The sequence below is a fragment of the Phaethon lepturus genome, unplaced genomic scaffold, assembly GCF_000687285.1.
Source record: "Phaethon lepturus isolate BGI_N335 unplaced genomic scaffold, ASM68728v1 scaffold12113, whole genome shotgun sequence".
Classification (NCBI taxonomy): Eukaryota; Metazoa; Chordata; class Aves; order Phaethontiformes; family Phaethontidae; genus Phaethon; species Phaethon lepturus.
This window is the reverse complement of record NW_010529941.1, coordinates 184,770-202,500: the sequence shown is the minus strand read 5'-3', so window position 1 is coordinate 202,500 and position 17,731 is coordinate 184,770. Positions and strand designations below refer to the sequence as shown.

General features: G+C 36.7%; 1 protein-coding gene across 1 annotated transcript in view; it reads left to right on the top strand.

Moving 5' to 3' along the window:
• Positions 1-17,731, top strand: part of LOC104613651 (usherin-like) — a gene marked incomplete at its 5' end in the record, with an annotated part of 193,364 nt that overhangs the window by 20,661 nt on the left and 154,972 nt on the right. Inside the window, one exon of the mRNA XM_010284111.1 lies at positions 13,591-13,770. Coding sequence (XP_010282413.1) covers positions 13,591-13,770 — 180 coding nt within the window. The remainder of the gene's footprint in view (positions 1-13,590; positions 13,771-17,731) is intronic.

Genomic DNA, 17,731 nt, shown 5'->3' with positions numbered 1-17,731 from the left:
GGACAGGGCAAAGTATATCATTATGAGAGCGATTTTTTTTCTAATGCATGTTGTATTTCTATATTTTTACACTGCCATTCCTAACGTATATTGTAAAACTGCTTCATGTGTTGTTATCGGTGCCCTACTATATAGCATATGGTATGTTGAGATAGCAGGTTGATGACATGGAAAGTGTTTAAGTAACATGTAACTTAACACTTGCTCTGTCACAAACTTGTTATTCCAACACTTTGGAGGCACCAGCTGATCTAATGCTGAATATTCTATATATGCCCCCAGATTAAGGTCCTTCTTTGTCCCGTTCCAAATCTTTCAAATTTCACATACGTGTGTCTCTGACTCTCTTAATATTTTATGTACACTGTTTTTCCACCAAATGGGTCTGCCATTCATCCATCTTTTGTTTAAGATACTATATAACCTTCCATCTAGCTGTTTTTACAAATATGCATACCTCATAGGAATTGAGGTGAACAGCCCGAGAGCTTATTGGTTATTTCCTTGTTATAAGAAGTTGTATTTAATTCTAGACCGTTTTATAACGGGGCCAGGTCATCTTAAGTAGTTTGCAAGAGATTTAAAGCTGCTGTGGGTTTTTTTTTGGGTGGGGAATATTTATCCTCTTACAATAAAAACAACAATGCATCAGTAAAGGTTACATTGTAATAGATAAAAGAAAGAGAGGATGTTCTAGTTGTACAAACTTCTTTAAATTTCTGACTTTTGATCCAATATAAATGTTTCTTAATGCATGTCCTGGTTTTTCATTCCTGTTTAGTTCTTATATTGCTGATAATACTTATTTTTTGATTTTTAGATACTAGCATGGCAAGGTCTTGGTAAATAGTGTGCACCTAGTGAACATTTATTAATAGCCAGATTGGAAGAGAAGGAAATATCAGCATAATCTGATTGAAAAGGTCACTGTGGAATTGCAAGTATGAAATGTGTATCAGCACAAAATAGTTTGGATTTTCTGCCAATAGAGGAGGATAACAATAATGGATTTTTCCATAGTTTGACTGTACTTTAACAATGTATGTAAGAGAAATACCTGTATCAATTAGCCTTCATTTCCTAATTCAACTGTTTATTTTTCTGACAATCCTTGTCTTTGCAAGTACTTGTTAAAATGCTGGAAAGAACTTTGTTAGGTCTCTTTCACCATTCTGATCTAGACAGGTATGTTTTACGGAGGAGTATTTGTTCCCAGCCACCTGCATATGGGGATCAAATATGATTTTAGAAATTGAGGGCTCTGTCCTGATTCTGCAGTGCTCAGGCAATGTGTTTTCCTGCAAAGACAAGTCAAGTTGCTTTGCCTCGAGTCATTTAAGTCCTGGAGCCTCCTTGGAAGGAGCCTTAAAGAGGAATTTGTTTTGCAATTGGTTAGACCAAGGCATGAAATCCAAGGCATGAAATACTAATATTACCAGATCACAAACAGCTTTTCTCACTTTAAGAGGAGTTAAAGTTCCTGTTATTATCTGATACACTTCCAATTCTCAGAGGACTTGAGGAGGAAAGGCGACGGTCAGGCTTATTTCCCTCAAGTAGTTTCCACATTCAGCCCTATCTACTCTCAGGGTGGTTTAGGTTAAGTACAGGGTCATTTTTAATTGCATCTGGGTATCTGAAATTAAGTTCTAGTACAGGAAGAATCAGGTATTACCTCTTTTCCAGAGGAGAGAGTTGGAGGAAATTCTTATCTTCCTACCTGTGTCAGATGACTGCATTAGCACAAAATTAATCCAAATCTGTAGTCCCCTGGATGTTGTGATGCATGTGAATGCAAGTTTGACATAAAGAGAATCCTTAATTAACTATATGTCCTTAGGGAGTTTCACAACACAAAGTTGCAGGGTTATACTCAGAACTCTGTTGCTCATGAATGTAGAAATCAATGTACGTTATTGTCAGTTTGGATTTTTTTTTTTTTTTGGTAACTTCTGCTGTTGACATGTCATCCAAGGTTTGCTTTTCAGCGTATGATTTATTTTCAAGACAAGCTATTTCTTAAAAAACTTGCTAATTTTTTTTCTTGTTTTTGAGTAGTTTTTAAGCCTTTCCTCTCATGTAGCTAAACATTCAAGAAGCTAGTACTGAAGAAAACTGTAATTTTTTTTTTGGCAGTAGGTAAATATCAGGACTGTGTTCTTCCTGTGTTTAATCACTTACCAAAGGTGTTTATAATATCATGTGTTTCCGTGCCAGGGACAGACCATTATCTATTAAGGATAGGAAAATTCATTCCAACTTTACTCCATTAATTTAGGTTTTGCGGTAATCCTATACCTATAATCCTACATTCTGCAACCTGAATTCCCTAGTAGTAATCCTTGATTATTATTTTTTGATACAATAGGCACACTAAATTTGACATTACTAATAAGAAAAATAATCCTATGTTCAAGAAGCTGGCCCAAGGAGAGTAGAGATCCTTGACCTTAAAAGAAGGGTCAAGTTTTCAAAAGGAATGTGAATCTAAAAAATTATGATATTAATGATATTGGTGATTTACCAGTTACCTTTGTAGTATATAAAGAAATATTTAATCCTTTTCAGTTTGTTTTACTGCTACGATGTCTCACAGTGCCTAAGGTACCTTAGTACCTTAACGTTACTAATGCTAAGGACCCTGAAGCTGCTGAGGCAGTGTTTTCCAGAGCCTCTCTGAAGTATTTTCTATTATAGTTCTCATGCTGTTATTCTTGTACTACTTTTCTTATGGTCTTGAACCTGCAAACCCCAATAGTGTTGTTACAAAGGATCTTCATGGGAGTAGCTATGATGCTGTGAGAATTGCCTCTCTCCACCAGGTCTTCACCTCCCAAAACCCAGTACACAACAAAGTCAATAATAATAATTTAAACGCTTGATAAGTTTTCTCCATTAATATATGTACACCAGTGTTTAGTGACCAATCAGTGTACAACACTTGCACCATGTTAACACACTCCATGCAGCACAAATACCATCATAAACGGCAACAACCAACAGGGAGTTTGAGCAATTGCCAAAGGAAAGTATACAGTGGCAGAGGGACAGCACAGCAAAAATCATCATCCCCACCATGAGCATATTCATCATTGCCACCTGCTGCACCAGAGAGACACTTTCTCCACTCCCAAAGTAGGATGCTTTTGTGCTTTTTAGCTGCTTTTCCAAGTCAACCATTAAGGAGATTTTTCATACTTCATCCTCTTCCTCCCTCATTTCCTTTATCTCCTTGGTTTTAGCTACAGACCTCACTAATAAAACCCACTAGTCCTAAAGATGTTTGAGGGGGAAAAAAGGGGATGTATGACCCATTTTCAAATAGTCATGCTTAATCTGTTCACTGGAGCAGGAGTTAGGGGTATTTTGGCACTCAATAATGTGCCATTTAAAGTTTCATTTGCATGGCTAGAAAGCTAGTTTTGCATGCACTTTAGGATGACTATTTGGTAATGTTTAGTCAGGCTTCAATAGATTTTGAACAGCTTCACATACACCACCTACTAGCATGATTTTCTTCAGCACCAGGGATGCTTTTCTTTTCTATTCCTTGATAAAGGTGTCTCAAGAGGGAAGCACAATGAAAGCAGTCTCTCTTGAATTTCTACATTGGCTTGTTTCTTTGATGAAGACTCTGGCATCAGACTGCAGATAATGTTTTAATTGATCTTCTGTGTCTCTCTAGTCACACAGTTACGTTTTTGTCACATGTACACCGGTCTGTTTCTATATTGTACGGCATAATTTATTGCCTTTCATGTTATAAAGAACATACGTAAGGCTGAACCCCATTTCTGTGAGTAACATACTATTACTTCTTACAGGCTGAAATTCCTAGTGACTGCCAATAGCAGGATAGTCTCTGAGACCACCCCTGCTCCCTTGGAATAGTCATGGGAACAACAGCAATCTTCTGGAGATGGCACTGGTAAACAGCATTGAGTAAAAGGGAATTTGCCAATCAGTTCTCCTATGAAAACAGTCTTTTTGTTAATGAATGTCTTCTAGAGTTTTTAACCCACATGAAGGCTGAGGAGGCTACATTGACAGTGCTTAGGTACGATGGTAAATCCTAAATGCAAAAATACAATTTATGACACCGGACACAAAATTATTAGTGTCAACAATGTAAATACAGGACCCAAACAAAAATTGTATATAGTCTGACCAGAGCTTCCACAGATGAGGAAAGTGCTTTTGGATACTTGTATGTATTGGTTTCAAACAAATATGCTTCTTTTTAGAGACTAATGTGAAACCTATTTTCTCAGGTAGAGAAAGTGTGATGAAAATTGGGGTTTGAAAAGCTTTGATGAAGTTTTTATTTTAACAGTATAAGGACAATCAAATTAGTTACTAACTACGTAACTTTCCAGGGTTATGCCAGAAAGATCATAATACTACGACAGGTCATCCTTTTACGTGCAGTTGATTTGGCTTTTTATGTTTCTCTACATGTTTTTGCCCTAAATAAGCTAGAGGGAGCTACTCTATAAGTAAGTACAACAAACACCTGAGTGATTCTGAGGTTCTTTCAATCTACAAGTGCATCATTTATGATGCCTCATGTAAGGTGACTAGAAAAACCAAAAGAATGTCTTACGTCAAATGAAAATCCTAGATCAAGTTTAGAGCTTCATTCCTTCCAAAGTATTACAACTAAGTGTAATGGTATTTGACAGTATTGACATTTTTTATATGACTTCTTTCAGCTAACTCAGCATTCTGAAAAAAATAAATAGTGTTCTCCCTTTGTGATTGAAAGGGTTAAATAGTACCAATTCATTACCACTCACAAAAGGATTTATTTTGTTCTCATAAATCAGTTTTATTCCACATTTTTATTATTCCCTTGGGTCAGCTGCTCCAATTGAAATCAATACAAGTGCAAGTGACACAATCAATCTAGATATTTGATTATGGATTTGAGACTCCCAGTTCTGCTCTGTGTGTTTAGCTAGTCTCCTTCTGATAGTGTCCCTGGAGAATGGAAAATTCTTATTGGCATCCATGAATTATGGGCATAGATTCAGAAACCAGATACTGTGATAATCTCCATTTATGTACTGCTGCAGCTAGAGAAAGAATGTTCTAACCATGGAAAAACAAACTTGAAGATTTTAAAGGTAACTGTTTCTGAATTTTTTTTAGTGTGTAAAATCTCTCCTGCAATAAACTTTATGAAGTATCATCATTTGTTTATAAAACCCCTGAAACAAAATGGATCCGATCAAAAATTTTATGCTCTATCATCAGCTTAACATTACAAGTACAGCAAACATTGTTGCTATTTGATGCCTTCTGATCCTTTATAGACAATAGGATGTTATGCCACTTGGGGTACTAACTCTGGGATGCTGTCTTCTGTTCATGTTGGGATAAGAGCACCTGGACACTGGAAGCCAGTGTGAAATCTGCGTAAGCTTTTCTATTCATAGAATGCTTTCCAGAGTTGGGTGACCTCCCTGTACAGTGTGTGTGTTGGGTCCAGGACCGATAAGGGGCATCAGTGCTGTTGCAGCAAAGTGAGTTACAATACAGATGAATATACTTACAGCAGAGACTTAACACTACACTTGAATACACTGTTTTAACTGGAAGGTCTAAATGAGACACTCAATTGCAAGACTCGTTGGACATTTCTGTGTTTATGAAAGAATAATGAGAAAACTGAAAACAGTAATTTAAATTAAAAAGTTTCTTCCCGACAGTTTCATCTACAAATACAGAGTTTTTAAGTTGAAAGCCTCATAGCGCTGAACTGGAAGCTCAAAAGGGTAGATGAGACCGCACACCAAACATTCTTCTCTGCCTGCCATCATGACAGAGTCTAATCTCAGCTGTAGTCGCTAACTATCCATGGGATCTGTGCTAACTTTCTTATATGAGCTCCCCCATCAAGCTGTGGGCTTGGTTCATATTTCAGTCCACACAATTAATAAGCATAGAAATGCACATTCCTTTGTGTTTGTAACACTAATGATCAGTTATTTCTATTGGCAGGAACATGCTTTCGTTGTAATGATTACCCCTGCCTTGCCCTAGGGTTCTTGAAGTGTTCTCCAAGTTTTCATAGAACAGCAGAGGTTGTAGAGCACCTCTTAGAGATCATCTGGTCCAATCACACTTCTCCAAGCAGGGTCAGTTGGAGCATGTTGCACAGGACAGTGTTCACTTGGGTTTTGAATATCACCAAGGGTGGAGACTTCACAACTTTGCTGGGTAACTTGTTCCAGTGTTTGACCAACCTCAAAGTAAAAAAGTTTTTTTCTTAAGTTTAAACAGAGTTTTTTCTGTTTCTGTATGTGCCCATTGCCTCTTGATCTGTTGCTACATAGTGCTGAGAAGTCTCTGGCTTCTTTACACCCTCACATCAGATATTTATACATATTGATCAGATCCTCCCCCCACCAGGCTTTCTGTTCTTGAGGCTGAACAACCTCAGTTCTCTCAAACTCTCTTTGTGTGACAGATGCTTCAAGCCCTTAATCATCTTTACATGGACTCCACTCCAGTAAGTCCGTGTCTGTCTTGTACTGGGGAGCCCAGAACTGGATGAGCGCTCCAGATGTGTCTCAACAGGGCTGAATAGAGATGAGGGATCCCTTCCCTTGATCTGCTGGCAGTGCTCCCCCTAATGCAACCTGGGAGGCTATTGGCCTTCTTTGTCACAAGGACTCATTTCTGGCTCATGTTCAACTCATCCACCAGGACCTCCATGTCTTTTTCAAAGCTGAAAAGCTGATTTCCAGTGTCAGCCTCCAGCTGATTTCCCGTGTCAGACTCCAGCCTGTACTGGGGGACGACTCAGCGTGATGGACAGAATGTTCAGCATCTGCATTCTGTAAGTCTCAAGACATTCTAAGATAGCTGCACCAAACTGAAGTCTGTGAAAAGTCACAGAAGGTGCCTTTGCATGTTTTACAGTGAGGGAAACTGAGCTGCCAAAGAAAGAACTTGAGAAATACAGTCAGAAACTACATTTGGGTCTTTAAGCTTTCAGATTTCTGCTGTATGTGGCCGTAAAAAATTTCATCTTGTTCTTTAAATGTTTTCTATTTTTCAGTCTTGAAACTAAAGGCTCCTTTAATTACCAAGGAAAAAAGGAAAAAGCTAAGGTTTTTCAATGTAGACAATGTGAACTGTTCATTATTTACAGGAACATAAATACTTGGGCTTTTTAGTTTTGCTACTTTGCCACTGTACTTTTAGATTACCCATCTTGCCTCATCCAGCAAGTTGCCCAAGCCCATGAGTATGAAGGTTTCCTGTGACAAGGGAGACTTTAAGTTTTGTACTCAGTTTGATGGACTGAGACCATGATATGTCCTTAGGAACAATACACCTGTCAGCTCAGAAGCAGAAGAACAAACAGTGCCTCAGGAGATTGAGGCACAAACACAACGCCTCCCAACGCTTTGTTGAAAAGCATGGTGTCAAAGCAGAAACCACTTCATAAGATCAGTATAACAGTTGGGATGACAAATGGAAAGCTGTTCATTATCACAGCTCTTAGGAAAAGAGTCACCAATGAACATGGGGAAAGCAAAATCTTAGCTGGGAGGAAAAGAGTAGCTTGTGTGCAAGATAATGAGGCTAAAGAATAGGCAAAACTGATGAACAAAACAATGAGCTCACTGAAGAGGAACTGTGCATATGGATAGAATTTCCTGCGAAAGACCTGGTGCCAGAGCACCAGGAACCAGGGCAGGACAGAAAATGGTGCTCAGTGAGGATGAGACCAATGGAAGGATGAGGAAAGGGGGTGAACATGTGACTTTTTGTTTCATTTTTATTTTGCTATTCTGGCAACTTCTGTGGCCCAAGATAACGTACTTAACCTCCGTATGCTCACACACATATAAGGCAGGCATGAAAATAACTGTAAGTTGTTGTGCCAGTTAACTAAGCAATCTTTGTATAATTCTTTAGATCCTCATATGAACTATTCCTTGACCTGTATTTTTTCTACCATTATTCTTTTAGACTTCTACAGCGGGAATATTTCTGCTTCTGTCTGTTTGAATATTGTGGAGCAACATGCTCTCTAAGTAAGATAGGTTATCAAGATCTGTATGTACATAATGGAAACAGTATAGATTTGTAATAATATTTCAAAGCGTGACACAAAACCTTGAACTCGCCCCCAAAATACCTTTTGCCATGTGTGCACACAGTATGTAGTCTACTTTTGTGATTGAAACCTCATACTATCTTGAAATGGTGATATTGAAAGAAAATAATAGCTCATTAAACATTTGTGATGATAAGACTTAGGCGTTTCAGGCTTAAAGTACCAGTCTGCTTTCCACAAACTATGGTCCTGTAATATCATTGAAGTTAAAACAAATTGGGGGTAAGATGAGCTGTCAGTCAATTTCTAGGACACCGCAAATAGGAATAGGCAGAATTCTCTTTCACAAACGCGTTTCAGTTGTTGAAGGTCCCATAAGAATACGAACAGAGAAGTATAAGGAAGGTGATTTTTGACCAATATCTTCTGTATAGCAACAGCTAGCTGTTGATGGTTAGGGGAAGAAAAGCATGTGAGCGTCCAGTGCTATTTTTCTCTAGCATGGCCTCCTCACTTCCTGAAGTCAGCAGCATAGTGTTGTCAACGTGTTTGTGATACCAGCACATTAAACCGGATATATTTAAACTTATTACTTTAATAGGCAGCAATGCAATGATAGTAATAAAAGTGTTTGGTAATTTGGAAAGCATTCCCCATACATATAAAGCATTAAATTTTGCTGTTTAACACACAAAAAGGAATTATCTCAATTTATTACCTTTTTTGTTAAAAACATTATTTTTGATCCAGATAGGAAGAGTAGATTTAAATGTGGCAATTTCTGGGAAAAAACCACAATTTTTAGATGTGAGATGAATGTGTTTAGTTTGTATTCTTTCTTTTTTCCATTGCAGTCTTTGTCACGAGAATAGTTTCATGTTGTACCATTTCTTGCACTCCTTACAACCTTTGTCACATGAATAAGATATCAGAACGCTAATGACTAATATACAGTATTCTGTGTCTGCTGATACTATACTGTACTACCATGACCTTTGCAATATTATGTATTCTGATTGGCTGTCCATTTCACCTCTTCCCCACAAGTTAATAAGGCTGTAAAAAGGAGAGAACTTGAAATGGCCAGCCAGTCAAATTACAGAATATTGAAAAGGTCAGAGCAGTACAGCACACAGAAAAAAATTACGGAATATATGAGGCATTAAAATTCTTGTGACAATGATTATAACAAGAATGGAAAAGGATACCCATTTATGTTATTTCAATCTAGTGAACCCCATAGGTTGATGGACCCAGGATAGCAGTAATTTACGCACCACCGACCTACAGGAGCTTTATTCTCCTATTTACAGTAGCGCTAAGTAACAGGAATGTACATCTGCTGGGGAGCCCCCTTCAAAGTGTCCACCCAAAACCGTAGTGAACCTTCAAGCACAAATACTCGCCAGCTAGAGTTCTGTGTGCAGCTTAGCACTTTTAAACAATGATTTTGATTGGAATATGTATTTGTGTGTCTTCTTAATGTAAGCATGTTTTGTTACTTGACTTTGTTTCAAGTATACATTGTTTTAAAGTATGTATATGGATTTTCTTTAGCCCTAATTTCTTCTTTGGATAATGTTTTTCCAAAAAAAGAGATACTTTAATCTGGTATAAACTAGGAATAAACTGGGAACAGCATAGCTTTTTCTCAAATACCGGACTTAGCCAAAGAAGTCCCTCAGAAATATTGGGGGAAATATGGAGAGCCTTATGAGCAGGAGGGCTAGTAAAAGAACAAAACCATCACAATGCAAAACTATGGAAGTTTAAGGAGCTTGGGGAAAGCTTTTCATGTCTTTTTTGATAGGCTATAGGAGGTGGTGGCTCTGAGCCCCCTTTCATCTGAACTCATCTTTTGGTAAGGGTGCTCGCGTGTCTAAGTATTGAAGGTTGTGGTGAGCCAATTCTAGGAGTTTGTTTTCTGCCTCCTTAGCTAGGTTGTTCATGTTAGCTGTGTCTTGAGGGGATCTTTCTTGTTGGAGCGCTGGTGACTGTTCACGGCAGAAGTTAGGAGGCACAAATATGCTGTACTGAGGAGGTATTCTGGTAGAAGTCTCTTGTCTGAAGTAAAACAATGTCTCTTAGGACTTTACCAGTGTCTGAGGCAGCTGCTCTTTAGGTCTGTGGCAGACTTGCTGGTAGGTTACAGTAGGACCTGTAAGCAGGATGGAGAGAAAAACACACATGAAAAATAGAAAAAGAGAGGCCTCATCCACTTATACTCACAAATAAGGTCCTCACTGAAGCAGCCTAGGCAGGAATGGCACAGAGCGATATGACAGGTTTATCGCTGTATCGCTTTCTGTCAGGCTGAACCTATGTGTCTTCATTTTCCAGCCCAGTGAAAGCAAACTTTAAGCAGTGAGAAGTGGCACAGCTGCATATTGCAAGTCATCCCCAGTAAGACCTGCATTTTAAAAATGTTGTTCTAATATTTTACTTGCCACTAGCAGTAAGTTGCTTGGCTGGCAACTGGGATAAAACACCTTTTGTCTGTGTAAAATTCAGCTTAGGAATTGCAAGAGCATCTCAGTTTTTTATTAGAAGCAATGAAAAATTTTGAATTGCTATGTTGTCTAACTCATTGTAAATTTGCAAGTTCATTTTTGAGCTGAATAAAATGGTTATGTAATTACATACTTCTCCTAATTATTGAGTAATTATATACTTCTTATAATTGCCGAGTAATCACTCTGCTATAACTAGAACTTAATGTTACAACTAATTGTATAATTACTGTATATTAATGTTCTTATCCAGGCAACTTGGAATAGAGTGTTATCCTTTTAATTCCTTTTCTGTTACTCAAAACTATATTTTTAAAAATATAGTATAGTTAGTCATTGGAAGTAAGATTAGTAGTGGAATAAAAATATCAGCAGAGGAAGTACATGCTTTCATTCTGGGCTCAGGTGGATGAGAATAAAAATACTAACATGTTAAAACTGTACCATAGACAGAAAAAGTTGAATTTTCTCATGAATTGGGTACATAAGTTGCTGTCAGGGAACCTACTTTCATGCTTAAGTTTTGAGTCTATCCTATGTGCCTTGATCTGTCAACACTGGATTTTTAAACTTTCCTACACATTGAAGGTGAAACATTTCAAAAATGCATCTCTCTTCACAGTTGAGTGTTTCACCTCCCTAGGACCTTAAGAATGTATGTGTTGGCCATTTCTAATGGCTTTATTGTTGTTACTACAACAACAGGTGCATATAACAGTCTCATGTTGTTGGATGGGCATCACAAAGACTAGGTTGCAGACTGCCTGGTGGTGCACAGAAAAACTGTGACAGATAATGGGAGAAATGTGCTTTGTTGGGTTGTATCTACTCCCAAATCACACACAAGGACAGTTTCACAAAGATGCAGGGGGAGGGTTTGATATACAATTTAAGAACTGAGATCAAGTAATGTAGATGCATTTTTCTAGTACTGGCTGAGTAATGTGGGTACATAAGAGTAATCTCAGAGAAAATAGCTTTGCTTCTGCAGAATTGGTATGTCTGTATGTGGAATGTGTAAAATGTGGTGGTGGTTCTTGCATGATAAGAAGCTTTGCCTCTGTTGCTGGGGTCTCTCAGGCTAATGTAGAATTTAACAAAATCCAAAATAAATTCATCAGGTTTCATGAAATTATTCTACGTTCACACTACTGTAGTTTGGGCAGTCTGGTGCTATGGCATGGTGTAATCCAGGTAGAATTTGAGCAATGAGGAGCTAGACTACAAGGCAGACTGAGAAAAAGAGTTTTATATAACTCTCCCCCTCCCCAAAAACTCAGAAAGTGAGTTTGCCATATGTTACGAGTAGAATAACTGAAAACACGCTTTGTGCAGCTCTGTGAACATCAAAATAATTGAATGGCTTGGACTTGTACCATAAGTGAATCACAAATTGTTTATAGGAATCCCCAAATTAGAGCAAAGTCCAGATCACTCATGGTAAAATGTAATGAAAGCATGACTGAAATGTCTTGCATATGCACATGTTATTACACATCACAGAATCACAGAATCATTAAGGTTGGAAAAGACCTTTAAGATCATCAAGTCCAACCATCGACCCAACACCACTATGCTCACTAAACCATATTCTGAAGCACCACATCCACACATTTTTTGAATACTTCCAGTGATGCTGACTCCACCACCTCCCTGGGCAGCCTGTTCCAATGCTTGACCACTCTCTCAGTAAAGAAATTTTTCCTAACATCCCGTCTAAACCTCCCCTGGTGCAACTTGAGGCCATTTCCTCTTGCCCTATCACTAGTTACCTGCGAGAAGAGACCAACACCCACCTCACCACAACCCCCTTTTAGGTAGTTGTAGAGAGTGATAAGGTCATAGAAGTGTGGAATATTGGAAAAACTCTTTCAGATTTAATAACATTTCAGTTTTAACACCTCACTTGAAACGTGCATAAAAATGACTAAACCCAATGAGTTTCACTTAAATTAATTAAAAGAGAGTTTCTAGGGTTTTTTAAAATACTATTTATCTTAGATTTTGTAGAAGACTCAGATGTGAATATTTATCTTCTGCCTTTGACAATGCCTTTATTAATTTAAGATATTTTCAATAGTTATATTCTGTTTAATCTCATTCTCATATCTGTGGTCTCAGACTTGTGTGATTCTGCTGTTGTTTGTAATGCAGAATTTCCATCCACTCCAAAATGAGATTTCTCTATGGAATGATGGATAGTAGTAATAATATTAATCATTTATAGAGCACTTTATATGTTCAAAATATTGGATAATCTTTAAATGAGCTCAGCTTTGCTCTCAGATACATAAGTGAAATCTTCATTGAGTCAAAAAAAATTGTTACTTGATGTACAATTTTTTTATTTTCCAGTCTTACTAATCAGGTACTTTGAAAAGGTTTATTCTGTTACTTTTGTAGGGTAGAATATTGTCTTATCTCAAGTTTGAGATCTTAAAAGGATTGTAAAGGACACGTAGGTTGCTGTGGTGTCCTCTGATGATTTCAACTGATAAACTGAATTCTTCAAATCCTTGTATCAGCTTTGAGAGGACTACAGGCCATGTGGGAAAGCATGTGTTTCTTACTGCACGTGAATAGTTCTTACGTATGCAATGAAGTTAGCTTATAAACTCCTAAGGTAAATGTTTTTCTAGTGAATTCAAGAAGTTTTACCACTTCATCATAGGCATAAGAATTAACCATAATTTTTTGAATTTCCAGTTATCACACTTCCGAAAACTGGCTTCTGTTTGCAGCACATAGCAGTCAGCTTTGCAACTGCATGGTTGGTTCATTTATTTTTCAAGTTTTGCAAGTAACACAAACTGTTCGCAAAAGGAGGAGAAAATGGAGAATAATATTTTTTTCTTCCAAATAGGCCAATTTTTGGTGTTATTGGTATCAATGGCAACTTTTCATTTGAGTAGGAATTCGGGGGTTCACAAAGACAGTGAGTTGTAAGAGATGCAAGGTCTAACATTTGTTCTCCCCCCGCCCCGTCTTTTTTTTTTTTCATAACAGCTAATGCTAATTATTCTATTGTAAATGATACTCGGATGTTATGCAGCAGCAACGAATCCAATGTATGGGTACCCATTAAAGGACTGATTCCATTTTCTAACTACACAGTACGAGTGAATGCCTCCAACAGCCAGGGCAGCTTGATAAGTGACGCTATAACAATAGTCATGCCTCCAGGAGGTAAGTATGAAAAAGTGCTTTTTCTGTGCATGTAACAATTACACAAATACTCTGTTGAACAAAATGTTATTTATTATTGCAACTGAGGACTGGAAGTTCAGAAGAATATGTTTGCATTACTAGTTCTTAGTAACAAAATTGTTCTTTTCAGCTTCTAATTTGTCACATTGCTCAATTTAAGAACTAGAGAATGAAAACAGGTAGTTGTATAGATAACACATTATGTAGGTGAGAAATGCATTATATACTACAGGGGTTTTTTTCTGCGAATGGTTTTGTGTTCTATCATGAACAGCTAATCTAACCTAAGAATATAGAGAAAGTTTACCTGCATTTTGTAATCTGTTTTAGAATAAAAGTTACCTGCTGACAAAGAGCACTTACTGGATAGACTTAGATAATTTGTTTAATAATAATAATATAAACCATTGGTAATATAATGAGCCAAAATCTACAGACTGGGGTAGCTGTAAGAAAGTCAAGTCCTGTGTGCTGATTTACGGTGAATGAGGCTCTAAACCACTTTGGATGTTATCTTCATAAAAATTTGAAATAAGAGAATTGAGCAAGTACTCCCTCAAGACTGTGCATGTTGGGTTTGGGGCTTGTGTTGTTTTTTATTGTTGTTTTTCTTTTTTTAATGAAAGCTTAAATTTACAGATTATGTATGTGTGTTCCTTTTGCATTCTTTTTTCATGGACATCTTAGTGAATTAGCTTTTGTTGAATAAATGCCAGTGGAAACAATGAATTTAAGGCAATTTTGAATTCTTAAAGTGAGAACCAAACAAAACTTGATCTTGAGAGATGTGTAGGTGTAGCTGATGAGTGGGAATAGTGTAGAGAGACAAACATATTAATTTGAAAGTATAAAAAAAAAAAACACCAAACACACAAAAATCCTATAAACCTTACAGCTCAAAAATACAATTACACTTGGAACAGTTTGCTTGCAAACAGACGGATTGGTTTCGGGGCCAAACCAACAGAAAGACTTCTGAAAAGTTAATAAATAAAATGCAGAGTTTGTAGATTGTTCAGATTACTGAGCAAGAAGGAAAAGGTAAATTCCCAGTATATTTTATACTTTTCCAGTCTGAACTATACCTAATATTAACAACTATACATTGTTATATAATAATAAAACTGCATCTGAGTTTTACTGCTCACATAAGACTGAGCAGTAAGACACTGACGTTTCTAATCTCAGTGTCACACTTCAATTTTGCATGTAGAACTAACAAAATTTGGTAGTGAAAATTTTACCAAATAAGAAGGTAAAGGATCTTTAAACATAGGCAAGGATGTGCACAAGTTTATGATAGCCATTAAGATACACTTTCTTTCATCATTAGATTGTTGTTGATTACAATTAGAAAACTTATAGCTTTGAAATTATCTTTTTTATGACCTTGTGGTAGTTTAAAAGCAATACCTCATTGATTAAATAGGTTTTAGTTCATGCTTCCTTTTAGTTAATGATCTGAAAACATATTATCCTGATTTACACATAAAATCATGCTGAAAAGCATGTGGCATTCACTAGGATATGTGTGTTTAAGTAGAATTAAATTAGCAGTGAGAGTTATTAAAGAAATCTTCCATACTATTGTCCAGTGGACTGTGATCTGTAGTGAAATGAATAATAAATGAAGCAGTGCATATGAGAGAAGTACTTTCACACACACTGTATTCTCACTATGTGTGTACACACATGCAGACACATACATGTGTGTATCTAGGACAACGTATGTTTACTATGATGTTTATTATAATGACTCTTTGAACGCCATACAATTCCATTGCATGCTAAATTACGAGTATGATGATAATGTTACACTAGGCTGTATTCAGTGCTTTCACTTACTTTCTAAATCATTAAATGAAATTTAAGGCTAGTAAAATCAGAAGGAATTTTATTTTTTACGTCAGTGGCCAAGATTTCACTTTGACAGAAGCTTTGTTTGATCAAAGAGTGAAAGAGGTCTCATTATATACAAAATCACAGCCTTTTAATGAATGTTAAAATGGAGCATTCTCTTTTCAAGGATAACAAAAAAACTGTTTCAAAAATTTACATTCATGGAACTTGATGGAAGATTGTATAAGAGGGGGAATGATAGAGGACAAAGAAGAATTCCATTTTGAAGTTACTGCAGATCACTGTTTTTCAATTACGATACAAATTTTCTTCCAACATGCATTTCTTTTCTTTCATTTTTTATTTAAAATGTATTGCACATAGTATAAAGCACAACAAATCTTTAGTGTTAGCTGATTGAATATATCTTAATTTCTCATCAAGCTGATTTGCCATGCTTAGAGTCAAAAGCTTAAAAAAATATCTTAGAAATAAGGAATATATTTTATCTAAGCTCTTGACTAAAATTGCTGTGCAGGTTCAAGAGTTCTTGGAAAGATTAAAAAAATAAAAACTGAATTCAAATGTTAATCCATAAATATGAAACTTTCTTTTGACCCTTACCCTGTGGTGGTCTGGAGTTACTAATGGGGTTAGGATTTCAACTCTTAATGGGACTTGGTGCATTAGTGTTTTGTATGCATGGAATTCAGCATTCAGTTTAATAAGTGGTTGACATTGGTGATGTCCCTTAATTTGCTTAAATCTAATTGGCTCTTTTATCAGTCAAACCTGTATGGATTGGCAATTGATCAGAAAGGGTCAGCCATGACTGTGCATGTACTTAAATGCTGGAACCACCAGTTAAAGTCACTGTTGCATAATAAGAAGCTGAAACCATGAGAACAAATGATCTTCAGAATCGGAAGGCAAAAGAAAGCTGAGAAGTTTTTCAGGATGTTCAAGTTCAGAACAAAGGCATTATGGAGTGTATAAATTTTAAATACACTGCTTTTTGCCTCAAGACTTAAAGCTTTTTTTTTCCAGATGAACTGAAATCTTGTCTGAAACTGTCTTTGTTACATCAAAGAACTGCACAGAAAGCTAAAAGAGATGGAAGAAGCATAAAAGGGCATAGTTTAAAATGATTAGTGACAAATTTCATACCACAGAGGTAGAAGTAAATTTTTCTGAGTTTAATATTTTTTCCAAAAAAGAATGAATTTGTTCTATTTATCTTGTCCTAAACTGCTTTGGTAGAAGTTGTAAAAACTAATATACTAGCCAGTGCTTCTCATTAATTTGAGGATGCCAGCCAGTAAAAGATCTGGAAAACAAATTTGTTTAGAATTAATTTAATTAGATAAATGAATTGAAATGATACAGCAGATGTAAAACTGCAACAGTCTGAGAGAAAATCTTCTGTACAGGATCCTTGGTTATACATTTTTCTTCTTAATGAGTGCTATTTCTGATGTTGTGGCACATCGAGGACCCTGTTAATTTAGGATTGCTGTGTAATAAGAGATGGTAAGCTAAGAGAAAAGAAGGTTGCAATCACTGCTGGTAAGAGCTTATACTCCAGATAAATCCATTTGTTCCCTGCCTTCGACCACAAAAGCCCTAGTATGGAAGGGAATGGGAAGTCCTCTATGCAGAAGGGAAGAAGATAGATTATGTTGAAAAAATAGGTGCAGAGAGAGACAGGCTGCAGATCAGGTGGGAAGCAGGAAGGTGGAGGCTCAATCATCATCTCCAAAGCACAGAAAAGGACTGGATTCACAAGTAATGACAAGAGGTATGAAACTTATTATGGATGGTAATTCTGTATCACATTGCAGAGTTGTCTCTCTGTGTTTACTTGTGTTGGGCGTTACAAACCATTAACTTGGTGCTGATTTACCTCTAGAAAAGAGCCTCAAAGAATTGATATATATTCCCTATGTAAAACATAACAGGCAAAATACTTTGAAAAAATTACTTGCCTAAGCAGCGAAGTGTCTCTTTAATCTCTGACATAATTTATGAAATATGTTGTGTGTTTATATTCTCGGTCTGTGATTTGCACAAGACAGGAATATCTAGCTGTGAAAGATGTCAG